Source organism: Sycon ciliatum, chromosome 6 (assembly GCF_964019385.1).
Source record: "Sycon ciliatum chromosome 6, ocSycCili1.1, whole genome shotgun sequence".
NCBI lineage: Eukaryota > Metazoa > Porifera > Calcarea > Leucosolenida > Sycettidae > Sycon > Sycon ciliatum.
In genome coordinates, this window is record NC_088648.1 from 29,906,984 (window position 1) to 29,934,211 (window position 27,228).

Genomic DNA, 27,228 nt, shown 5'->3' on the forward strand with positions numbered 1-27,228 from the left:
GCTTTCAAACAAGAAATCTGCTCACTGCTGATTAACTCAATCTGCTCCTGCAGCGCTCACCCTCTCCCATACTTGTAAAGTTCAAAGTGATGTAAATCACTTTCCAACTGTTTAACCCACAATCTCACCTTCTCATATATTTATCTCTTATTGGCGATGGTGCCATCGTGAGAATAAAGAATTCAAAAATTCAAAAAAAAAAACAACAAGCAACAACTTTGTTTAGAGGTGGATGCATATTTTGTAGCTTTGCGTATGCAAGCTTGTTGTTAGTCTTTAGACTATACTGACTACTCATGGAAGACACCCAGTACCGTCCTTGAATTGGTGACAGCTTCCTCAAGTCTCTAACCCAGTGCCGTCCTTGAATTGGTGAGAGCTTCCTCAAGTCTCTAACCAAGTGTCGTCCTTGAATTGGTGACAGCTTCCTCAAGTCTCTAACCCAGTGCCGTCCTTGAATTGGTGAGAGCTTCCTCAAGTCTCTAACCCAGTGTCGTCCTTGAATTGGTGACAGCTTCCTGAAGTCTCTAACCCAGTGTCGTCCTTGAATTGGTGAGAGCTTCCTCAAGTCTCTAACCCAGTGTCGTCCTTGAATTGGTGACAGCTTCCTCAAGTCTCTAACCCAGTGTCGTCCTTGAATTGGTGAGAGCTTCCTCAAGTCTCTAACCCAGTGCCGTCCTTGAATTGGTGAGAGCTTCCTCAAGTCTCTAACCCAGTGTCGTCCTTGAATTGGTGAGAGCTTCCTCAAGTCTCTAACCCAGTGTCGTCCTTGAATTGGTGAGAGCTTCCTCAAGTCTCTAACCCAGTGTCGTCCTTGAATTGGTGACAGCTTCCTCAAGTCTCTAACCCAGTGTCGTCCTTGAATTGGTGACAGCTTCCTCAAGTCTCTAACCCAGTGTCGTCCTTGAATTGGTGACAGCTTCCTCAAGTCTCTAACCCAGTGCCGTCCTTGAATTGGTGAGAGCTTCCTCAAGTCTCTAACCCAGTGTCGTCCTTGAATTGGTGAGAGCTTCCTCAAGTCTCTAACCCAGTGTCGTCCTTGAATTGGTGAGAGCTTCCTCAAGTCTCTAACCCAGTGTCGTCCTTGAATTGGTGAGAGCTTCCTGAAGTCTCTAACCCAGTGTCGTCCTTGAATTGGTGACAGCTTCCTCAAGTCTCTAACCCAGTGTCGTCCTTGAATTGGTGAGAGCTTCCTCAAGTCTCTAACCCAGTGTCGTCCTTGAATTGGTGACAGCTTCCTCAAGTCTCTAACCCAGTGTCGTCCTTGAATTGGTGAGAGCTTCCTCAAGTCTCTAACCCAGTGTCGTCCTTGAATTGGTGAGAGCTTCCTCAAGTCTCTAACCCAGTGTCGTCCTTGAATTGGTGACAGCTTCCTGAAGTCTCTAACCCAGTGTCGTCCTTGAATTGGTGAGAGCTTCCTGAAGTCTCTAACCAGTATGGCCATCAGCCTCCAACACGCTCTGCTAGAACAAGCAGCTCAACCGCGCCGCCATCCTGGTCGGTCATCTCGCCGGATGACCTCAAACGAAACACCTGCGTCTTCACTGCACCCCGCGGCACCTAGAACCTGGCTGTTGCGGAGGCCCTCGCCGACTGCGGCACTAAAGACTTGGTTTGCGTCCAGATGGCCGCCAAACAACAATCCAAGGTAACATTTGAAACTCAGGACTCTGTGACTCATGTTTGCGCTGAGCCGGGCGTTACTCTCAACGGCGAAACCTTCCCCGTCAGTCCGCTTTTCTCCAACACAGCGGAAATTCAAATTCTTGACGTACCGATATGGGTTGATAATTTGGTTATCGACAATGCCCTGAACAAGTTCGGCCTTGTAGTGGGCAAAATTCGACATGGCCAGGTCAAAACCAGTGCTGGTCGTGTTGTAGAGACCGGGGTCCGTTTCACCTCATTTCGCTTCAAAACGCCAGCAACAAACATCCCCTCCTTTGTCCGAGCTGATGCCAAGAACATGTTTCGAGTACGGTACAGGAAGCAGCCACAGACCTGCCGAAAATGCTCACAGCCAGGCCGGCCAGGCCACACTGCCAACAACTGCACTGTAACTGACAGTTGCAGCGGAACGTACGCAGACCGTACCCGTACTACCGGTAGTACTGCAGCTACATGTAGCACGGACAGTGGCAACACAGTATCCCTGCCGCGTATGGACTCAGCGTGGAGCCTGGCGGTTCAACTGAACGACAGGTTTGAACCTGAAAAGTCAACTGGCAGCAACAACGAAGAGTCAGCCGAGGACTCCACAGTCAACAGCACCATCTCTGCCACCGCTCCGAAAGACGACCACTTGCCAAACCCCGCGTCAGCAAGCAGCATCCTGCTGGTCATTGCGTCCAGCACACCTCGTGAGCGAGATGCAGGCACGAGTGACACCGACAACACGAGCGACACCAGTGATGACGACGAACGCAGCATCGCGCTACTTCAACAAGTCACAGCAGCAGACGAGGGAGACTGGAAAACACACAGCAAGCGACGCTGCAGGCACAGCCAGCTGGAGCAGACACCACCCAATGTGATCCCGTTGCATCGTACCAAGGCCAAGAAGGCCAGGAAGTCAACAGTATAAATCTTTTCTGCAAATTCCATCATCAGCAACAGCAAAAAACATTTAAAAATGGAACACACTTTCAACTTCTTTAGCACCAATGTAAGGTGCTTGTTCAACAAGATGGACGAACTGCACTCACTCGCACGATTAACGGTTGATTCGCCTGCAGTGATGTTGACCCATAGACATTCGGAAAGTCTCTTTCCTGTCGTCTCGGATGAGGTATTCCCCGGTGGTCCCCTAAACAGGTGTACACAGTCCATTGCATCTGACTGTTACTGCACACCTGCACAGCACTTAACTATTTTCCAGAGTATAAGCCACACTGGAGTATAAGCCACAGTGGAGTATAAGCCACACTGGAGTATAAGCCACACTGGAGTATAAGCCACATTGGAGTATAAGCCACACTGGAGTATAAGCCACACTGGAGTATAAGCCACACTGGAGTATAAGCCACACTGGAGTATAAGCCACACTGGAGTATAAGCCACACTGGAGTATAAGCCACACTGGAGTATAAGCCACAGTGGAGTATAAGCCACAGTGGAGTATAAGCCACACTGGAGTATAAGCCACACTGGAGTATAAGCCACACTGGAGTATAAGCCACACTGGAGTATAAGCCACACTGGAGTATAAGCCACACTGGAGTATAAGCCACACTGGAGTATAAGCCACACTGGAGTATAAGCCACACTGGAGTATAAGCCACACTGGAGTATAAGCCACACTGGAGTATAAGCCGCACTGGAGTATAAGCCACACTGGAGTATAAGCCACACTGGAGTATAAGCCACACTGGAGTATAAGCCACACTGGAGTATAAGCCACACTGGAGTATAAGCAACACTGGAGTATAAGCCACACTGGAGTATAAGCCACACTGGAGTATAAGCCGCACTGGAGTATAAGCCACACTGGAGTATAAGCCACACTGGAGTATAAGCCACAGTGGAGTATAAGCCACACTGGAGTATAAGCCACACTGGAGTATAAGCCACACTGGAGTATAAGCCGCACTGGAGTATAAGCCACACTGGAGTATAAGCCGCACTGGAGTATAAGCCACACTGGAGTATAAGCCACGCTGGAGTATAAGCCACAGTGGAGTATAAGCCACACTGGAGTATAAGCCACACTGGAGTATAAGCCACACTGGAGTATAAGCCACACTGGAGTATAAGCCACACTGGAGTATAAGCCACACTGGAGTATAAGCCACACTGGAGTATAAGCCACACTGGAGTATAAGCCACACTGGAGTATAAGCCACACTGGAGTATAAGCCACACTGGAGTATAAGCCACACTGGAGTATAAGCCACACTGGAGTATAAGCCACACTGGAGTATAAGCCACACTGGAGTATAAGCCACACTGGAGTATAAGCCACACTGGAGTATAAGCCACACTGGAGTATAAGCCACACTGGAGTATAAGCCACACTGGAGTATAAGCCACACTGGAGTATAAGCCACACTGGAGTATAAGCCACACTGGAGTATAAGCCACACTGGAGATTCTTTGTCGTGACATACACACATCTACCTATAAGTATTATCAGCAGTAGGTAATTTGACCATCGTAGTATAGGCAGCAGTATACGCCGGAAAATATGCTATGTGATACTACAAGTGAAAAGGTGAAGGACAAAATGCTACGAGTTATGACTAACTGTCCACCAACGTAACCAGATCTTATACAGTCAGCGAGTGCGACACAATGGCACAAAAGTGACAAGGACATTTCGTTCTTCTCCTTTTCACCATAATTTAATTGGCTCACCACCCTAGTTGACACTACAAGTATCATACTTTTTTATCATACTCTTGAGCTGTTGCCAACCCCTCCCCCCCCCCCCCCCCCTCCGTATTCTTCTCACGCTCCTGTGTTCAAGGTTTCTTTTTCTCTGTGAGCTGCTTTGCCCGCTGTCTGATGAATGTCTTCTAGTTTATGGTCTGCTCTGTTCATGTTCTCTGATTGCTTCCTTGTGTGGGGTGTTAAGTGCTGTGGGGAGTGACAGGGTTGTTGGACACGCTACGGTCACTAAGGCATGTATCGTACCATGCGGGTCTGTTGCCCCAGGGGTATTCCCCGGTGGTCGCCTAACCGGGTGTGTCGCCTCAGGGGTATTCCCCAGAGGTCCCCTAACCTGGCTTGTTGCCCCAGGGGTATTCCCCGGTGGTGGTCCCCTAACCGGGTTTGCTGCCCCAGGGGTATTCCCAGTGGTGGTCCCCTAACCGGGTTTGTTGCCCCAGGGGTATTCCCCGGTGGTGGTCCCCTAACCGGGTTTGTTGCCCCAGGGGTATTCCCCAGTGGTGGTCCCCTAACCGGGTTTGTTACCCCAGGGGTATTCCCCGGTGGTGGTCCCCTAACCGGGTTTGTTACCCCAGGGGTATATTCCCAGTGGTCACCTAACTGGGTTCAGGCATTACCCAGCGTAAAACTTCTTGCACCAGACATCCCCCCCCCATGTAGGGGTAAAACACGTACATGAGCACCCCGACCTCCCTCTCCTAAAAACAAACACCCACAAAGCACACATGGTTCTGCTCTCTTTCTCACACACAACCCATACACACACTCACCGTCATGGACGCAGAGTTGGCGACAAATTGCGAGTCCGAGTCCACCGTGTTCAACAAGGCAGACACCACCGGATGCCAGCCGTTGACAAAACTCAACTCACATGCTTCACTGTCCTCTAGTAAGTACGGTCTGGGAATAACACACAACAGACACAGAGAGAGAGAGGTAGAGGGAGAGAGAGAGAGAGAGAGAGAGAGAGAGAGAGAGAGAGAGAGAGAGAGAGAGAGAGAGAGAGAGAGAGAGAGAGAGAGAGAGAGAGAGAGAGAGAGAGAGAGAGAGAGAGGGGGGGGGGGGATTCTCAAGCAGAACGTGTATGTGGGAGGATGGAAGGCTACAACTCACCACCACTGCCACAATTCAGGTTGTGAGTGCTGCTTCCCCTAGCTGCATCTCATGTTTGGCATTTAAGGTGGCTCATACCCAAATCCATACATCTTCACTCTCCAAACGGTCATACCCAAATCGGAAAATAAAAACGGCACGATTGATTTTGTTCAAAATTGCACATCTCTTTAATCATACCCGAATATTGTCAGTCCCAAAAAATGGGAAGGATTGAAACAGTTCTTCATAGTTTAAACCCGATTTAAAATTTCTGGTATTTTGGAGCATTTTGCACAAAACACATCCCAGCATTTTGCCTCTACTGTTGTATTGTTCAGACTAAATGTTGTAGTGTTCTTTTCAGGTATCTGAGTGGTGATTTCTGCGGTCAAGTCAAGCAAAATAGGGTGGCCGGGTTTTCTTTTTAGGGTTCTTGGCTGTCCGTACTAACAATCTCATTCGGTTTGGAACGCAATTATCGGTACAGCGGGGGGGGGGGGGGGGGGTGCTTCTCAAAATTGGCCCGATGGTTTTCTTCATTTCTTCAAGAAGTACAGCCAGCTACGTGGTTCATATGAAGTAGGCTTCTCCCCCTGGCCCCCGCCACACGACAACGAGAACTCTTGATCATATCTGCAATACTTATATTGTACCAAGAAATGACGAGGGCGCAGGAGGAGAGAGACAAACTTGGTGAGGACAAAACGACGACGGGAAGGACTCCCGGGAAAAGACTCAAAGAAAACAACAAGAACAAGCAGTAATATTGCGACGACAAATCGAGACGACCAATCAGGGACCAATACGTACAGAACACATGACCAAGACCAAGCCAACCAGACCACGGACGAATCACACACGACTCTCATTCCCAGACCAAACTAGCACTGCGCATGCACAACATTCACTTGACAGTCACTCTCACACAGACGGAAGCACATCCTCACACTCTGACAACGCGTACGCTTGCATGCACCACATACCATAAACGTCACACATCACACCATACTCGCGCGTACACCTAGACCATATATGACATCAGACACTGGACTCCACAAGACAAGAACCAAATACAACGACATGCGTAAATCATAGTCGTAATACAAATTCGCAACACATATGCTAAACATTAGGTATCAATGTGAAATTACTGAAATACCGTATATTCTCTATTATAAGCGCCGTGCTTATATTTTTTCAACACCCCTCTACCCCGTGCTTATATTGGAGACCGTGCTTATATTTTTTCAACCAATACAGAGCAAGAAGAAATGCATGCTAGATATCATAATAGAGACCGTGCTTATAATGTTTCGAAAGGTGCTCACAGTGTGCTAGTATTAGAGACCTGTGCTTATAATAGAGAATATACGGTACCTAATAGTTAGAACCGAAATTTTCGATGCATTTTATTTTAGCCTTTTTTTAGGTACTTGTATTTGTCAACACCGAAGATAGCGAAAATAAAACACCACCGAAAGTTTCTGCTTTTACAGTGTTTCTCTTGCTGGCTTGAGCACACCTAAGAACCTTCGGGAATCAGAGCGAAACGTTTAAGCTGTGTTCACAACTGGCGCGTGTACGCGTGAAATCACGTGAAATCACGCGTTTGTGCGTATTTTTGCTGGCTTTTGGGGCGCCATGCGTACGGAAACGCGCCGAAATGGAAATTCCAACATGTTGGAATTTTCAGCGCGTATCAGGCGCGTACCAGCGTACATGCCAGTCACTTTGACTGGCGGGGTCAAAAATTAGTACTCGAAGGTGTCCCACGCGCTAAATACGACTCGGATTGCTGTTTTTTGTGAAAGCCTGAGCGCACGTTTGGGCACGCATGAACCGCAAGCGTACCGCGTCCACGCGCCAGTTGTGAACATGTAGGGTCCTAGCCCTAGCACAACACTTAAAACGCACACAAATGGCGTAAATCGATAGAGTTGTATTATTACTGTAATATTGACAAAGCAATGAAAGAGAGATAGAAAGGCACTGACTTCGATGAAACCAAGCTATCTACTGGCCTAGAGCTCTAGGTTGAGAATGTCTTGGCCAGTAAGGAAAAGGGTGTACATGTGTAGTAATGACATAGTACAGTGACAGTGTGTATATGTCCTATATACAGATACGCTACGGTATAAATGCCTGGCGAAATACTAGGATGCATGATGGGATATATGCGTACAATCTGGAATCTGAACCAGAAGTAGCGTACACATTATAATTCCGGGAAATGGCCATAAAAATCAAAGTTACCGTTTATGGAAAAGCCAGGAGTGAAAATGGAGAAGTTACAGGTATGGGAACTGCTAAAGTCACCACAAACACAGCTTTAGCATGACACACTCAAGTGGAAAGAAAGGAATTCAAAAAGAATAAGAAAAAAACTAAAAAAGATCAGGTTCTACCGAGATTTGAACTCGGATCGCTGGATTCAGAGTCCAGAGTGCTAACCATTACACCATAGAACCCTATCTGGTAAGTGCACGGGGACATTTGAACTTCATGTCTTGCCAGTCCACATGCAAAACTACCGTCATGTACAGTGGATCCTCGAATTTCCGCCTCCTGTCAAATTTCTGCCTGTGCATGTGGCCGACGCATGCACTGCTGTACACAATACTTTGCCAGGTCCCTGATATGTGATAGATATTCATCCGTCTGTAGCTTCATTCCCTTTGATGCGAGGTCCGTTCTCAGTGTTGTTGGGAGTGTGGAAGGCGGCCGGCCACGGATTTTTTTTCTCGTCCTTTGTTTGCCAGAAGTAGGCTGTCATGGTCATTTGTGCTGGGGACCCCATGTCCAGTCTGCAGATGTGACCGAGTAGTCGTATCCGAGCAGCTTTTACCAGGACAGTTAGTGGTTGCGTCTCTGTTCTGCGGTGGAGGTCATCGTTGCTGATTATTTGTGGGTAGCGGATACCCACAACGACTCTCAGGTGTCTCCGATATGTCGAGTCAAGAGTACACAGCTGAGAGTATGAGAGGCCCCATGTGCCTGCGTTGTACATTAGCAGAGGCTTGATGAAGGCTTCGTAGAGCCTCACCCGTAGCTTTTCGGAGACCAGATGTCCGCGTGACCACACTGGTCACATCTTGTTGAATGTGCCCGAAGCAATCTGGATTCGTTATAACTTATGTATAGCTTTTACAATAATTGCAGTGGAGAAGTCGTTTTCACGGGTGCATGTCGTATCATGGACATGATAGAATATGCATGCATGAACCATACCGGTACCTATTTAGGGCACTATGTTTATCACGCTAGACTTGGCTGCAACAGACAGAGCCAAAAACAGTACGAGTACCAATTTCGGGCATGTATTTATTTACAGACTTTTTGCGGTGCTTTCCAAAGATGGCAGGCATAGTGGGATGGTCTAAGACCATGATTGAGAAACAGAGGGTACCTGGTTCAAGTCCTGCGGGAAGCGGAAGGATTTATTCCAGCCGTGCTGCGACCCACAGTTAATTGGGAACTCGTGGCCTGGCAGGAGGAAAACATGGATGCAGTGAATGGGATTTTCGGTCTTTGACCACATGCTGGTGAGCTGATCTACTCACCTCCCACCACTTTAGGAGCTGCATCTGCGCCTTGATCCTTGAAGGGTGGTGGCGTTCCAACGGATGCGGAAAACTCGGCCTCTATATATAGAAACCGAGTCTCATGCGAACCGTGACATTTTTTTTCCAAACATGGAATGGGCCGGATTGGACAATGGATCTAGGGAGTTATTGTTTTCACCAGTAAGTCTCCTGGAGGAATGGAACTCGTGGCCTGGCACGAGGAAAACATGGATGCAGTGAATGGGATTTTTGGTCTTTGACCACATGCTGGTGAGCTGATCTACTCACCTCCCACCACTTTAGGAGCTGCATCTGCGCCTTGATCCTTGAAGGGTGGTGGCGTTCCAACGGATGCGGAAAACTCGGCCTCTATATATAGAAACCGAGGCTCATGCGAACCGTGACATTTTTTTTCCAAAGATGGAATGGGCCGGATTGGACAATGGATCTAGGGAGTTATTGTTTTCACCAGTAAGTCTCCTGGAGGAATGTCATTGTACGCAGTCTCCACTGCATATCGTATTTTCCGGAGTACAAGCCGAACTGGAGAACAAGCCGCACCGCCATTCTTTGCCACAACACACAGACATCTACCATGGTAATCATAGTTAATTTGAACATCGGAGTAGAAGCCGCACAACCACAACCACATCCCCTCCTCCCCTCCTCCCCTCCTCCCCCCCCCCCCTTTTGGAGAGATATTTGAGTGTTCAAAGTGCCGCTTATACTTCTCTTAATTATTATTTTACAAAGAACACTATTAAATAGTATTTTCATGATGGACAGTTAGAAGCTGTATCTAAGAGTATATTATATCCAGCAGATAGAGTGAGTGTGTGGGAACTGTGAAGCTCAGCCGACCCGGACGTCTGGGCGTCATGGCTCGCCAAATGCTCCGGAAAATACGGTAGCGTGCACACAGCCCACAGCCCACAGCCCACAGCCCACAGCACACGGCCCAGGTGTTCCAGTCTTACCTAAAATACGGTAGCATGCACACAGCACACAGCCCAGCACAGCACACAGCCGTGAGGTGTTCCAGTCTTACCTACAGTAGCCGGGCTGAGACGCTAGCTTAGCCAACGACAGAAGGCAGTCGAGTACGGCCAAGTGACGCACGGCCTGTCGACACTGGCCTACCTGCCGTGAGCTGAACTCACTGTCACACACAACAACACAACAAAAAACACAAGGGGAGAGCGAGAGAGAGAGAGAGAGAGAGAGAGAGAGAGAGAGAGAGAGAGAGAGAGAGAGAGAGAGAGAGAGAGAGAGAGAGTGTGTGAGAGAGAGAGAGAATAATTATTCATGACGAGACAGATACATATGCGCATATATACAAGGGAGAGTTACCGAAAGATTTACCCAGAGTGCTGACAGTACTCAACACCACAAAGGCAGAGCGTAATACACAACAGAACAACAAGGACAATCAAGGCTTGTTTGCTGCTACTTCAAGTTTGATGCTCACGCAATCATCATGCAACATGAAGATCAGATGCCGACCATGCCGGTATATATGCCAGGAGAGGGGGATATAAAAAGCTGTGTGAGACTGTGGGGGCTAGCGGTGGTATTTTAGGCAGGGGGCTGTGTGCAGAGTGTGTGGTTGAGAGATATACAGAGAGGCGGACGGACAGACGGACGGTGATGGACGGATGGATGGACAAAGGAACAGACAGGCAGAAATACATACATACGGAAGGAGAAACATGTAGACCGATGGACAGACAGACATGCAGACATGCAGACATGCAGACAGACAGACAGACAGACACACACACACACACAGAGGTACAATGTACAGGGGAAAGACAGAGAGACAGGGACAGAAATACAAGAGAAGAGAAGGTGCCAGAGATGAAGAAGTTCTCCAGAGTTGATGAAAATCACACCAAAACAGTCGCTGAAAACTGGGAGCTGGTGGGGTGGGGGCTTGGTGGGAGGAGTGGAGAGAAATGTCACTCACTGTCCATGGCACATAGCCCTTGCAGAAAGTCAGTCAATTTCAGCAGAATTCCCTCACTAGCTACTTACTCTCCAGCCAAAAAAGGCACAAAATGTAGGAAAAAAAGGTTCTACCGAGATTTGAACTCGGATCGCTGGATTCAAAGTCCAGAGTGCTAACCATTACACCATAGAACCCTTTCTGGTGCTACAGCCATGCTGATGTGAAAGTAAGACACGGACGCCCTGGGAACATTTGTTAGAGTTGCTCTCAGCTGATGTGTTTGTGCAGTCTGTAACGATAATAACGATATGAACAGTGGCATATTGCCCGCATAAACAAATCATACGGGGGTCATGCATCTGTCAATGATCGTTAACCAGAGTTGCTTGTTGGTGGCGAGGTTGAGGCATTCCTGAATCGGCACATTCAGAGGTTTGAGGTCTTCTTTGGTGTTGTCGACCCATCTCTTAACTTCTCTTAACTGTAACGATGCACAACTCCAAAAAAAACACTATCATAGCATTGCACACTGTGACACAGAGCACTATGCGCCATGTGCCGGGTGTAAGATATCTCTATTCTAATAAATACTGAGCACTGTACCGAGCCGAAGGACTCTCATTTGCTATCGTAGAATTGCGTACATGACACCATGTGTTGCATCTAGACGCCCAGTGTTATGGAATCACGGTCATTTCGAGCCCCGGGGCACACTGACACAGAGTACGCTAACTTGACTCACAGGATTGGACTTCACAGAGCATCAGCACCGTAGATGAGCAAACACATGTACAGTTGCACTCACTGAAATCCGACCCAAAGTTCAAAACTGACGCTTCGGACCACGGGTTCCGATTACATCAATGTACTGGCACATGTGTACGTCCAGCCGCATTCGTACCGGTTTCCAGGGCCAGGTCAAGGGCCGTGCAAGTTTAGGGTGCAAGATACCATGGCTGGTTATAATCGCCCACATCATATTTACATTGGCTAACGCCACATGACTGTGCGTAATAATAATAATTTTAAAAAAAGACACACTTTGATGCCGTGGAATGTCTGAGTACTCCTTGTCAGTTTTGTGCTAGATTGTGCACGTCTGACTGCTCGAAATCCGGTTTAGTCAGTGGACTCGATCGCATAACTTGTGCCCACAATTTCCATGTTACAATTTTTTTCCTTGGCTTACCATCTGAGTTCTTAAAAAACATTTTGGGTTGGATTTCACCGCGCACAATTGTAGATGCACACAGTATGTACACAGTACAGGACACAGTACAGGACACAGTACAGGACACAGTACAGGACACAGTACAGGACACAGTACAGGACACAGTGCAGGACACAGTACAGGACACAGTACAGGACACAGTACAGGACACAGTGCAGGACACAGTACAGGACACAGTACAGGACACAGTACAGGACACAGTGCAGGACACAGTACAGGACACAGTGCAGGACACAGTGCAGGACACAGTACAGGACACAGTACAGGACACAGTACAGGACACAGTACGTACACAGTACAGGACACAGTACAGGACACAGTACAGGACACAGTACAGGACACAGTACAGGACACAGTACAGAACACAGTACAGGACACACTACAGGACACAGTACAGGACACAGTACAGGACACAGTACAGGACACAGTACAGGACACACTACAGGACACAGTACAGGACACACTACAGGACACAGTGCAGGACACAGTACAGGACACAGTGCAGGACACAGTACAGGACACAGTGCAGGACACAGTGCAGGACACACAGAGATATTCTCACCTGAGGAACAGCTGCCAGGCAGTGTGTGACTGCTGCGACAGCGTTTCACGCAGCAGCGCACGCGTCTTGAGCCGCTCCACGATGAACGGGCTGCGATAGCGCCCCGCTTGCTTCGTCCTGCAAGGGAGCGAACAAACGAGATGAAAGAGAGTGCAGGACACGAGTCGCATACATGTACAAGACGAGAAGAAGTGAGTATTGACTGCATGATTGAATGCACTGTATGCCTACAACGTGCCATAAGACCTCCAGTCCGAGCAGTCGGGAATCTCACTGATATAAATACCCCGTCGCTTGAATAGACAGTGAAGGGATGCATGGAGATTGGTGAGTAATAACCCATTCCCAACAGTCCTCCCCCATTCCCAACAGTCCTCCCCCCGCCCCATATATTATGAGTACTCAAGTGAATGGGGGAATGGGGGGGGGGGGGGACTGCCTTTGCTGTGGGTAGATATGATTGGACACGACCTGGGGGCAGCACAGATCTCTCTGCGGAGAGCGCTCTCCAAGCGGCGGGAGACAGACACGCTTAGCTTGACACTGTTGAACTGAACCCCGTTCCAGTCCAGCAGGTCCAGGGAAGATGCAAGCTGTACGTGTGTGCACTCATACCTCGGCTGTCCAGACTCCGAAGTGTCGGGCATTTCAGACTACCAGGCACCCTTTGGGCGAGTTGCAGTAGAAATATTACTACTCTGTTGTCACTTTTCGTGACGTCATAGGCCACATCCATGGTCTTTCCCCATCAAAATGTGTGTGATTCGGAGTTCCGGACATTTCAAAGTTACGGGCAGTGCCCGATCCCAGACTGCCCGGATAAACGAGGCATATATGAGTGTACTCGTACTCAATCTGAGGACAGCATGCTGTTTCGTTCTTTGTGAACTCATCAGCGCAGCACAGAGGAAATGAGGCCGAACCTGATAGCAATGAAAATAAAATTTCCAAAGCCAGATTTAAACCAGGCCCGAACGTACCTTGCCAGAGTGCTCAAACTGACAAGTCAATGAGCTCTGCATAACAAGTGTACTTGTATGTATTATTAAAAATTGGATGGGCAGATTTTGCCGTTCTTTTCTCGGCCACACAGTAGCTTAAAACCATGGCAAATCAGTTTGAAATCACACTGGCAGGTCAGTGAGGTGTGTGATCATCAAGTCCACTGACAAGAAGAAGTACGACTACGAGATCATTGTCTAACGCAAAGAGAATGTCCAGTGCAGCCGACTCGCGGAAGCATGGCGTGGCGGAAAAGGCGCCAGACGGTGGCAGCGCAGGCTATCCCAGTACCTGTATTGGGTCGTGAGCAGTACTGAAAAAGCCATTATTCTAACCAGGCGCATATAGAACGAATTCCCAAAAATGACTGATTTACGTGTACCAAAGGTAACGATTCTCACGCATTCTCAACGCTTAATAGAATAGTATATGTATCGATTTCTGTATAACGATTTATATTTTAACAACAGATTTCTCCTCGCTAACTTGTTAGAATTAGCACTTCGTTATATATATATATATATATGGCTTTTACAGTACCCTGTCACCGCCCTTCATGAACAAATAGAAATCTCTCTTTGATAGTGCCATGCCATTAGGGAGATGTTGGAAAGAACAGAAGCCCCCACCCGTTGTCCCCAGCCCCGGCCTCTGGGATTGCTAGCATGGCAGTGCAAGACATTGACATGCATTGGAAAAGGAGACGCAATGTTGTGGTCATGGACTTACGAGTTGATCTTGTCCCAAGTTTGCGGCACTTTGTGTTGGAGCTTGCCAGGAACCTCCACTAGATACTGTGTGGCACAGAATAGCAGCAACAACAACAATGATTATGAAGACGATGACGACAACAACTCATGGTGCATGGTGGTGGCGGCAGCGGCAGTAGCAGTGAAGATGACAACAATGAAACAACAACAAGGAAGTGTGTGAGTAGGAGTAGCGTGGGCCGCAGTCAGCTAAAACATGTCTGGGGGTTCGTAAATCTTCGGAGACATGACGGAATGAAGAATAGTTTCTGTTGAGCACGTTCACGCTGTGCTTCATTCATCACCCGGTGGCGTGAGCATTTTGTCAAACTTCGTTCTCACACTTATTCGGCGGTCTACTCCATGCAGCTGGTGAGCAAAGTGACATTTTTCTGGAATACATTTTTTCACCCCAGGCATGTTTTAGCTGGCTGTGGCTCATGTCATGATGTCATGATGATGTCATGATGTCATGACTACAGCCAAAAGAAGAGCTCGCTTACGTCATCGCCCGACACTGTCTTGTACTCCAGAGCGGGTATGCCAAGCTTTAGGCGAACCTCGCGACGATGCGCCAGCAGCTCGTCGTCAATATCTTTTAGAGCCTGCACGTGGACACACGCAGATGCATGTGAACATACATAGACACACGCAGATGCACGTGAACATATATAGACACCATGATCCGTTCCGCACAGGAGAATGCAAAACTGGTTTCAGCAGACTCTGACGGTGATGCTCGGGGTGTAGCTGTTGTGCGAGATCTGGCGCAAAAGCAGACATGCATTCCTGAAAGAGACTGTGAGATGAACTCTGCACTCCCGATCCAGTCGACGAAACCATTGAAAGAGATCATGTATACAACTCTGCGTACAAATCAGTTGCATGCATTCAGCAGATACACGTGAAGTCAAGAGAGAAAGAGGACACCAACAGTACAAACAATGCTGGGAGAATAAGTAATTCTGCCTTCACCGAGGAATCAACGGAATAGGATTCCGATGACAAAATGGAATTGAAGAGTGTGTGCATGGTAGGGAAATCCAGGATAAACAGAACTGTGGGTTTTCAACTACATGTACAGAACACATGCAGTGCACACAACACATGCAGTGCACACAACACATGCAGTGCACACAACACATGCAGTGCACACAACACATGCAGTGCACACAACACATGCAGTGGCTCCGAGAATCTTCAGTGAAGCGAGGAGATAGCTACCTTCTTCGTCGCCGCCAAATCCGGGAACTTGGACAAATCAGTGAAGAGCGCCGTCTTGTCGCCCGACCTGCTCACGCATGAATGTACACGCGTGCATGTGCACACACACACACACACACACACACACACGCACGCACACACACACACACACACACACACGCACACACACGCACGCGCGCACACACACACACACGCGCACACACGCACACACACACACACAACAGCAGCAGTGCCAGCAGGAGATGAAGCAGCAGCACGAGACGGCGAGAGATAAAATTCACTTCTTTCTCACACCTCGCATCAGCCATAACTAGTGCAGGGTTGGCTGCGAACGGCCATATTGCAAGACAAAAAAGGTGTTCAAAAAAGGTGTTCGTCACTCGAAAGAACAATGCTTCTCGTTTATTCCAAATATTCAGCCAACGAGACGCGTACACTTATCATAATCACAACCATCAGGTCCTCATATCCCTGAGACAGTCAGCCATTATTGAACACACATACAAATACCATACCACAGCCAGATAGCTATGCCATGATGCATAGCATTACATCATTGAACACAACCACATAGCCTTTTTTTGTGACATAGGCAATCCATGCAGCAATGCGCTCCAGTCTTCTACATTTCAGCAACACTGAGCTGCTCAGATCACCCTCACCTCGCTGCACCAGGATCCATGCAGTCCAAGAAGCGCTGCACCCCGCTCAGCAGAGCCGGTACCTGTGAGAGTAAATGCAACAAGACAGTGCAGCATTGGGGTTTTCTCAGTTGGTTGGCTGGTGATCTGCACAATGCATGGCACACTTCACTCGCACCACACATCAACGTCGGATAGAAACACTGCGATGCAAACACGGTAAATGAGAGGATGTTCGCAGATTTCCAAAATGCTTCTAATACTTTTAAAATTACTAATAGTGATACAGAAAATCGTCAGAAGTCAAGTACAGCCCTACCCGGGTAATCCGAGCCCCGGTTATCCACACTCCATTTATCCAAACTCCATTTATCCATTCATTGCATTCCCAACTCATCACAACCACGCGCTCTTCAGCCGAACCATACAGACACCAGCAAGGACACTTCCGTTGAGAGATAATAATTATTGCTCCACGCCTCTAGGCCTGCATACATGGACATTGCAACATCATAATAATAAACAACATACATGTACTTTCCTTTGGCATCAGTATTCCGCGTAAGATTTTCGTCGCCTGTGTGGTGTGTTTCTCCACCAATGAGCGCGTACTATGATTATTTATCGCTGTTCTCACACTTTACCATTTTAGCAGCTTGCATATGCCATTGATATATGTAGAAAGCGCGCACTTGCGCCATTTCTTGTGTATAAGAATGATCATTCCTCCATTATCATCATTATCATCCTCTACTGATGAGCTCCGACAGGGAGCGAAACAGCTGTCTAGAGGCGTGGAGCAATAATTATTATCTCTCAACGGAAGTGTCCTTGCTGGTGTCTGTATGGTTCGGCTGAAGAGCGCGTGGTTGTGATGAGTTGGGAATGCAATGAATTGAAAATATGGCCGAAAGCTCTGTCGCAATATTTAGTTCTGAAGTTTTAATGCGCCGTTAGTGGCAGAGCAGAGTGGACACGAAGAGTCGGTGAAGAAAGAAGGAGAGATGACAAGACGAGTCGGTGAAGAAGGAAGGAGAAAAGCAAGACACATCTGCAACATCTTTGTTTGATCAAAATGAGCTGAGCTGCTGATACGGGAGTTTTTGGACGGACAACTCCCGACACATCAACATCTCCTGGCACAACAAAAGGCACATTAGTTAATTAAAATTCATACTATTATTACAAAAATATTTGGATGAGACCTGACCGGTTTCTGCACATAGAGTGCTTCATCAGAGGAATGAAAAATGTTGTCTCTGACTATAGCTTATATACACAGCAAAAGAAATCAACAGATGCAGTAAAAGATGCGATAGATGCAATGCAGTTGCAATCATAGGGGTGACTGGCAACAAATGCAGTAAAGGTGCAATAGGTGCAATGCAGTTGCAACCATAGAGGTGTCTAGCAACAAATGCTGTTGAGAGCGAAAAAAGCGCAATGCTGCTATAGAGTTATACTGTAGAGTTCATAAACCGCGGGGTTAAGTTGTATAATCCAGGAAGGGTGCGTGAACTGCAGGTAAGGTTAAAAGCTAAAAGTTGTATTTTTGGTTGGTGCCAGAAATTTCTGGCACCAAGTATAGGATATTACCCAAGTACGAGGGTGTTACCTCCCGAATATCATCCCGACTGCGTAGCAGGAGGGATGATATGAGGGTACGGTAACACCCGAGTACGCGGGTCAATATCCTACTTATCCCAGGTACATCTACGCATTTTGGGGATCGACGCAACTGCGTTCTGAATACAATTACCAAGGTACAGCTATACCAAAAACAAAATGCTGCCTTTCTTTTCCATCCAGTCAAGGTTTGAGAGCGATGGAGCTCGGGAGACAAGTTGCATTTTAGTAGTTGGACGAGAGAATTGACGAAGATTGCACTGTTATGATACATAGTCATTTGGTTCCAAGTAAGGGCCCTACTTCAAGTCACAGCGAGATACAACGTCATTATGGATGCTGGTGCTGACTTCCTAATTCCTTGTCATTGGATCGGCGTGGAACTTTCAACGGTTTGGGATCCTTGCTGAACACTGTCCGTGCAGCAGTAACCACATTGTACATATCGTCGGACATTGGCACCAGTGAGTAAAGTGCATTTCGTTGTATCAAGACTCTTCGTTGTATCACTATCGGCCACTATGCAATCAGAAGAACGTTGATCTTGTTATATTATAGGCATACTGGATTTGTAGCAGCATCTACGTTTTAGATTGTTCTTGTGGTAATCGCACTGGATACAATGTCATGATAATCACTGCGGGTCGCATCTTGCATCCATATCTTATCTACATCACACATGGATTGCTGAGCTCTCCTTCTTTCACACCGTGTTGAATATTCTGTACAAGATTTTTCCTCTCACTTTCACGTCTTGCACTTTTCGTGTTGTTACGGTATCTCTCCTTGCAATTAGTAATTTTCACTCGGATGGTGATACTTTGTGTAGTTTTCGAGTTTACAAAGAGTGAATGAGAACAGATGCACTTCGAAGTCTCCTTTGTGTCGTAGTGTTGAGTTGAATAGTGATTGGAGTTCGTTGTTTCTTTGTGTGGAATCTGGTTTTGGACGTAGTCGCGGAGGTAAGTTCTCTCCGTTCACTTTTGCTGTACCGACGGTGCACTCTGCATTGGCATGCTCCCACCCTCTCACGGTTCTGTGTAGTGCATTTTGTCGCTGGGTTCTGATCGAAAGGCTCCAGTGGCAAGATGCATTGCATCGAATCGAGAGGGGGTGGGGGCATGCCAATGCAGGGTGCACCGTAGTAGGTACGGTAAAAGTGAACCCAGTTAATAATGAATATCATCCCGCGCGGGATTGTATTGGCTATTATTTCCCGGTCAGCAAGGCTCCTGATTGGCTGAAACAGGCCTATAGTACCGTACCATGGGATAACCAAAAATACAACTTTTAGCTTTTAACCTTACCTGCAGTTCACGCACCCTTCCTGGATTATACAACTTAACCCCGCGGTTTATGAACTCTACAGTATAACTCTATAGCAGCATTGCGCTTTTTTCGCTCTCAACAGCATTTGTTGCTAGACACCTCTATGGTTGCAACTGCATTGCACCTATTGCACCTTTACTGCATTTGTTGCCAGTCACCCCTATGATTGCAACTGCATTGCATCTATCGCATCTTTTACTGCATCTGTTGATTTCTTTTGCTGTGTATATAAGCTATAGTCAGAGACAACATTTTTCATTCCTCTGATGAAGCACTCTATGTGCAGAAACCGGTCAGGTCTCATCCAAATATTTTTTGTAATAATAGTATGAATTTTAATTAACTAATGTGCCTTTTGTTGTGCCAGGAGATGTTGATGTGTCGGGAGTTGTCCGTCCAAAAACTCCTCTACTGATGAGCTCCGACAGGGAGCGAAACAGCTGTCTAGAGGCGTGGAGCAATAATTATTATCTCTCAACGGAAGTGTCCTTGCTGGTGTCTGTATGGTTCGGCTGAAGAGCGCGTGGTTGTGATGAGTTGGGAATGCAATGAATTGAAAATATGGCCGAAAGCTCTGTCGCAATATTTAGTTCCATTTATCCAAACTCCATTTATCCCAACCATGACTAATTAACAAAACCCCAGCTACAAAAAACAGGGTGTATGGGTGATCTCGATATTCAGAACATGGCTTCAACACAGCTTTCCCTAAGACAAAAGTGTTTGGATAAGCCAGGTTGAAGGTACTAAGGATATAACAATTTCTTCACTTAGCACTCAGTTGAAGTTAGTAGTGAATATAAAGTAATTTTTCGAGGTCCCTTCATATCCTTGGCCAGTAATTTGACTTTGGATATACTGTACCTCGGGCACAAGGTACAGATTTGTATGTCGCTTGCATGTACATTCAAAGTTCAAAGTTCTAAGTTCTAAGTTTTGCTAATGAAGTGTTAGTGTACATGTACATATACATGAGTGATTACCTCGTTGAAAGCCTCAGAGAGCAGACTGCACTGCAGCAGAGTCAACGCTTCGCATTGGGCAGCTTGAACTTCTCGTCGTGCCAACAGCAGTGCCTGCAGCGTGCTGAAGAAATCACCCGTGCTACACTGGACAGCACATGTACATACATACACACACAAGTACATGTAAACACACGTAAACACATACATTGGTGGAAACCAAAGTTTTGGGGATTTCAGGGGGTGTCGGCCGTTGGGCGGTTCAATAGCCAATTGAGTCATCTTTCCGAGATTCCTTTTGAGTCTCTCTCCCCTCTCCCGGGGAGACCCACGTGACCAGTTTTGGCAGTGAGCAACAAGTACAAGTGCACGAGTGTATGTGTGTGGGTGTGCGTGCGTGCGTGTGTGGGTGTGTGGGTGAGAGAGAGAGAGAGAGAGAGAGAGAGAGAGAGAGAGAGAGAGAGAGAGAGAGAGAGAGAGAGAGAGAGAGAGAGAGAGAGAGAGAGAGAGAGAGAGAGAGAGAGAGAGAGAGAGAGAGAGAGAGAGAGAGAGAGAGAGAGAGAGAGAGAGAGAGAGAGAGAGAGAGAGAGAGAGGGAGAGGGAGAGGGAGAGGGAGAGGGAGAGGGAGAGGGAGAGGGAGAGGGAGAGGGAGAGGGAGAGGGAGAGGGAGAGGGAGAGGGAGAGGGAGAGGGAGAGGGAGAGGGAGAGGGAGAGGGAGAGGGAGAGGGAGAGGGAGAGGGAGAGGAGAGGGAGAGGGAGAGGGAGAGGGAGAGGGAGAGGGAGAGGGAGAGGGAGAGGGAGAGGAAGAGTGAGAGGGAGAGGGAGAGGGAGAGAGAGAGAGAGAGGGGGAGAAAGAGAGAATAGGGCGAGGCGAAAGTAAGACAGTAAAGAGAAGCCTACCTTCTTATGCACGATAGAACCCAGGCCTTTCTCAACGTCGGGTAAATGGCTGAGCAACGCTTTGGACTGCCTGACACACAGGGACTTGAAATTGGCACAGAGCTCTTCCACGGCCTCGTGACGAGCCACAATTGCACTATGCACACGAAATGACAAAGATGACAACCATAGAGTCTGGGTATTACACGCCTTGGCATTCGTCTTGTTGAGCACTCTCGGTAGGCTGCTTTAGTGCTGCTCCGCTATCCATCGCTTACTACTTTTCGTAGTTGGAGCACTCTGGCGCTAGAGCAACGAGCTATCCAAATGTCTGTGTTGCCACCTTTGCACCACAGCCAGTAGTTCAGCTTACTGCAAGTGCGTAGCTGTACTGATAAGGCCTAGATGACCGAAACAGCTAGCTGTCTACAGCCATGGGAAGTCCAGCCGAATTTGACAACTGGACTGACTCACGACTGCCATCCCGAGCACACGAGGAGCACGTCGCACCTTCCAGTATCCAGTGTCAAATTCGGCAAGAAGCGTGTGTTCCTCGTTAGAGCAATCAACTTTATGACTGATCACCGCCGAAGTCGCAACTTCTAAGTTCATAATGTACTATATGAGTTACACCATATCACGTTTCTCGTGTCCGGCTAAATGAGATCAAATCGCAAATGCTGACACAAGGAGAAGAAAAAAAACAGTACCTTCTCCTCAGCAAGGGCTTTGCAAGCCACTGACGGAACAGACGGCGTCCAAACGCAGTGCTTGTGTTGACCATGGTCGAAAACAGACTACCACGTTCACTGCCGTCCACCTGCAAACATATATCCGCCCAGCCACACACATACACACATATACACACACGGACGCACGCACACACACACAAACTTACAGAAGGAAAAAACCATGAACACATGTCCATACCCGGAAAGCGCAAACTCAAGAAGCCAACTGCAGAACTTGTTAAACAAGACTTTCAAGTAGCATCAAGCATGCACCCAGCCAATACTTACCCCATTGGCAAAGATCTCCAAGCTGCGTAGAGACTGCTCTGTCAACGTCATATGCTGCCTCGTATTACTGAACTGAACAAAGTTCCTGTGGAAGAAAGGAAGAGAAGGAGGGAGGGATGGGAGAGAGAGAGAGAGAGCGAGAGAGAGAGAGAGAGAGAGAGCGAGAGAGAGAGAGAGAGAGAGAGAGAGCGAGAGAGAGAGAGAGCGAGAGAGAGAGAGAGAGAGAGAGAGAGAGAGAGAGAGAGAGAGAGAGAGAGAGAGAGAGAGAGAGAGAGAGAGAGAGAGAGAGAGAGAAGATGCAGACAAACACACACACACACACACACACACACACACAAACACACACAACTCATAGACGCAGGATGGCATCACTGCACCTATTCACAAACAAACGAACCAATTGACGAAAAGGGAGATGGACGGACACTGTGAATAACGGACAGGCATACAGGCAGACAGGCATACAGGCACACAGGCATACATGTTGCGAAATTGTATTACGACTATGATTTACGCATGTTGTTGTATTTGGTTCTTGTCATTTTGGTCATATTTTTCAACTCAAAATGGGTGTGGCATGAGAATAGCAAAAAGTATGTGACCAATTCTTTCTTGCTAGGTCTTAGAAGATATCGAGAGTTGAATAAGATAATTTTTTCAAACACTAACATCTCAGGCTCATCTCCTTGCTCCATATTACTAAGGCCTGTGCCCTATTTTTCGAATCCTATATAATTATAGGATTCGAGATTATATTGGACCTTGTTTTATCCTTAAAACTGGTAGTTTCATGACGGCATGTGCGATATGTCATCATGAAACCACCCCGTACCACACCTGCAATGTTCTTCTGCACATTCACTGCCTCAGTCCTTTCCATGACAGCAGCTGAACAATTATGCTCAAACTTCCAATTATTGCTGAAAATGGGTATTCATCAGAAATATTATCACCCTATGAATCTAAAATGTAAACATTCATGCCTCAAACATATTTACAACTTCCATGAAAACCATTATGCCATTATTATTGGTCGTGATGACCACTAACAACGGCATAAAAGGCACACCTTTTCAAATCCTATATATAGGATTTTTGGCCAGCAAATTAAGAGATAGTCTAAGTGTACGTGCGAGTATGGTGTGATGTGTGACGTTTATGGTATGTGGTGCATGCAAGAGTACGCGTTGTCAGAGTGTGAGGATGTGCTTCCGTCTGTGTGAGAGTGACTGTCAAGTGAATGCTGTACATGCGCAGTGCTAGTTTGGTCTGGGAATGAGAGTCATGTGTGATTCGTCCGGGGTCTGGTTGTCTTGGTCTTGGTCATGTGTTCTGTAAGTATTAGTCCCTGATTGGTCGTCCCGATTTGTCGTCGCAATATTAATGGAAGTTTCCGGAGGAGGAAGGAGGAAACTGTAGTTATCACCAACCCTCACCGCGCCCAGCTCACGCCGCGACGGCGTGCGACCTGAGCTGGGCGCCCTGCCCAGTATGGAACTGTCCTCAAGCCAGTCACGTATTTGGCAGCCCAGTGAGCTGTCTACCGGATCGCAGCATTTAGAAGCGCCAAATGCGGCAGGGCCAGTCTCAGGCTGGCCGCATAGGCGGCAGGCCGGCGGGCGACCGGCAAGGCTGCATTCGCATTTGGATCACCGAAGTGATACAGGTGCTTCGACGGCACTCCGTGGCGCATCAAGGAGGCATCTGGGGCCCAGGCAGCCCGCCCGTAAGCGCACCACCGTATCAGGTATGCGCAGGTGGAGCAGCAGAGCAAGATGTGTGCCGGACACTCACCATCATCCGGTCGACTGCATGGTTGTGCGACTTTACACAGCCGTCACTCATTACTTGCTATTGCTTGCAGAAGGCCAGAATTTTTTTTGCTCTCGTTTGCTCTAAAGCTAGTTGGTTTACATGGTTTATACCCGTACCTGAGCATGGATCCTACTCAGCAGCGGATCGCTGATATTCCTCGTTTGAGACCGCGGCGACGGCAGCGTCGGCCCTGACCAACAAGCCTCGGGCGATGAGCATGCCGGCCGAAAATGCAGGCATGGACACTGTCGTGCATGACCAGTTTAGTTGAGTTCCTTGGAGGCGCTATGATGCCGGCCGGCGCATGTGTTGGCGCACGGGAGACGATTAGGACAATGCGGCGTGCGGAATACTTCGAGCTGGCCACAATGCTTCCTTCCTGTCCTGCCCACACGCAGCCAGCAGCCAAACGTGTTAGAATCGATCAATCCGATGGCAATCACTGAGTGGAATTGTCATTGGCGGCTCCTCTTCTGGCAAGAGAAAAACTGAATCTCTAATCTACTGGGTCGAGGCCTGGCAGACTTTCAGAACCATCGCGCCTTGCAACACGAGCTTACGCCCTCTGGGGCCCTAAGTAGTCCGACAAGAAATTCATACTGCACGGCGACAAAAAGGCAGTTGGAGCAGTCTGAAATCCGGGACTTGCCGAAATCCAACCGTGACGGAACTAGCCCACTTCAGCCCCCGCATGGTAGCAGAACACAAGGCTTTATCTCGCTGACTACCCATATTACGGCCACGGACAACTCCGCTGCGGACGCTCTTTCACGCGGACGATTAGTCCATTTCCTCTCTTCGGCTCCCTAATCCAGCTGCTGGACTCGGCTTAGTCCCGAACTCATGCTATGCGGGAGCAACTAATCATGGCAGCAAACCGGCTGAACTTCTTCTCAACCAATGCGTGCCTCCTTTTTCATTCGCTGTGTAGTCTATCTCTCTCAGCACACGTGGGTAAGCACGCAAGCACACACACACCCACGCACACGCATACATACATACATACACACATACATACATACATACATACACACACAAACACATACCCTCTCTCTCTCTCTCTCTTTATCCTCCTCTCCTTCATCCCTCACCCTGCTTCGCCTCTAAGTGCTGTCGCTCCCCTCCCCTTCCTACTCGTACTAGGCGGCATTACACCAAGTCTCAGCATGCGGGGTCTACTTTGCTGTTTTGGGGCTTTGTTTGGACATGGCGAGCTGTTATCTTTTTCCTTGCGGCTGTCGTCGCTGTTGCCATTGTTGTTTAGATACCACGGCGAGCCGGCAGTAAGTGCCGGTGTTGGCGGGCTGGCGACCTTGTCTTACTTTCAGTAATTAACACTTTACCCGAGGTGCGACGGACTAATCCGTCACGACCGCGCAGGGCATATTGCAGACACGCGTATGTGCGTTACACACACACACACTCACACATTATGCGCACCCGGCGGGCAGGGCGATTGGCCCATGCTGCTTATTCAGTTGTACTAGCGGAGGCAGGGGCGATTCCCCTTCGTAATCGCCCGTGCGGCGGAATACCCGGCGGCCTGATACGGCGGCGGTGCGAGCAAATGCAGGGGTGGTTCCCTTTTGAGCTCTGTTTGTGGCGGCGGCAGAGGCAGGGGCAGCGCCCCTAGCCCATGCGGCGGTTGACCCGGCGGCCCGACATGGCAGTTGACCCAGCGGTCCGGTATGGCAACTGACCCGGCGGTCTGATATGGCGGCTGACCCAGCGGTCTGATATGGCGGCGGCGGCTGACCCAGCGGTCTGATATGGCGGCTGACCCAGCGGTCTGATATGGCGGCTGACCCAGCGGTCTGATATGGCGGCTGACCCAGCGGTCTGATATGGCGGCTGACCCAGCGGTCTGATACGGCGGCTATGCGAGCAAATGCAGGGGCAGCGCCCCTTTGCGCGTGTTGTTTGCGGCGGCATTGGTCAAGGCAGGGGCAGCGCGCCTCGCCTGGGTGGCGTTATGCCCGGCGCTGCGGCTATGTTTGCAAAACGCAGGGGCCGCTCCCCTTTGAGCTTCGTATGTTCACAGCTATGTTTGCAAGATTCAGGGGCAGCTCCCCTTGGGGCCCGGTACAGTTATGTTTGCAAAAAGCAGGGGCAACTCCCCTCCGAGCCTTGTATGTAATCGTTTACAGCAATGCTTGCAGAAAGCAGGGGCAGCTCCCCTTAGTGCGTGGTATGTTCACAGCTATGTTTGCGAAGAAGAAACAAAAAAAGGGCTTGGAGCTAGGTATGTTTACGGCCACGTTTGCAAAATGCAGGGGTAGCTCTCCTTGGAGCTTTAGCTAGTTGACAGCTACGCGACAAAATGCAGGGACAGCTCCCCTTGGAGCTTTGGATGTTTACAGCTATGTTTGCAAAATGCAGGGGCAGCTCCCCTTGGAGCTTTAACTAGTTAACAACTGTGCGGACTAAATGCAGGGGCAGCACTCCTTGAAACTTTGGATGTTTACCACTATGTTGGCTAAATGCAGGGGCAGTTCCCCTCGGGGCTTGGATGTTTACAGCCAGGTTTGCAAAATGCAGGGGTAGCTCCCCTCAGAGCGTGGTAGGTTTACAGCTAGGTTTGCCAAATGCAGGGGCAGCTCCCCTTGGAACTTTGGATGTTTACAGCTATATTTGCAAATACAGGGGCAGCTCCCCTTGGAGCCTTCTACGTTTACAACGATGTTGGCAAAATGCAGGGGCAGCTCCCCTTTGAGCTTCGTAGGTTTACTGCTAGGTTTGCAAAACGCAGGGGTAGCTCCCCTTTGGAGCTTTGGATGTTTACAGCTATGCTTGCAAACTGCAGGGGCAGCTCCCCTGGGAGCTTTTGAAGTTGGATGTTTACAGGTGTGGTCGCAAAATGCAGGGGCAGCTCCCCTGGGAGCTTTGGATGTTTACAGCTATGTTGCAAATGCAGGGTCAGCCCCCCTTGGAGCCTTGGATGCTTACAACTATGTGTGCAAAATGCAGGGACAGCTTCCCTTTGAGCTTTGTTGGTTTACAGCTAGGTTTGCAAAACGCAGGGGTAGCTCCCCTGAGCTTTGGATGTTTATAGCTATGCTTGCAAAATGCAGGGGCGGCTCCCCTTGGAGCCTTGGAAGTTTACAGCTATGTTTGCAAAATGCAGGGGCAGCTCCCCTGGGAGCATTGGATGTGTACAGCTATGTTTGCAAAATGCAGGGGCATTTCCCCTTGGAGCT

The 27,228-nt window shown here is 48.4% G+C and overlaps 1 protein-coding gene and 2 non-coding genes across 3 annotated transcripts in view; all 3 read right to left on the reverse strand.

The window, feature by feature from the left end:
• Nucleotides 1-27,228, reverse strand: part of LOC135819866 (DNA mismatch repair protein Msh3-like) — a 52,532-nt gene that overhangs the window by 6,523 nt on the left and 18,781 nt on the right. The window contains exons 11-21 of the mRNA XM_065333152.1: nucleotides 22,217-22,301; nucleotides 21,908-22,017; nucleotides 21,219-21,354; nucleotides 20,340-20,465; nucleotides 16,423-16,484; nucleotides 15,761-15,827; nucleotides 15,040-15,141; nucleotides 14,517-14,581; nucleotides 12,786-12,902; nucleotides 10,093-10,203; nucleotides 5,157-5,286 (exon numbers count right to left, since the gene is read on the reverse strand). Of these exons, the coding sequence (XP_065189224.1) occupies nucleotides 5,157-5,286; nucleotides 10,093-10,203; nucleotides 12,786-12,902; nucleotides 14,517-14,581; nucleotides 15,040-15,141; nucleotides 15,761-15,827; nucleotides 16,423-16,484; nucleotides 20,340-20,465; nucleotides 21,219-21,354; nucleotides 21,908-22,017; nucleotides 22,217-22,301 (1,111 nt within the window). The remainder of the gene's footprint in view (nucleotides 1-5,156; nucleotides 5,287-10,092; nucleotides 10,204-12,785; nucleotides 12,903-14,516; nucleotides 14,582-15,039; nucleotides 15,142-15,760; nucleotides 15,828-16,422; nucleotides 16,485-20,339; nucleotides 20,466-21,218; nucleotides 21,355-21,907; nucleotides 22,018-22,216; nucleotides 22,302-27,228) is intronic.
• On the reverse strand, nucleotides 7,878-7,949 carry Trnaq-cug (transfer RNA glutamine (anticodon CUG)). Its single transcript has one exon. It is a non-coding gene; the product is annotated as a tRNA-Gln (tRNA).
• Nucleotides 11,115-11,186, reverse strand: Trnaq-uug (transfer RNA glutamine (anticodon UUG)). The gene has a single exon. It is a non-coding gene; the product is annotated as a tRNA-Gln (tRNA).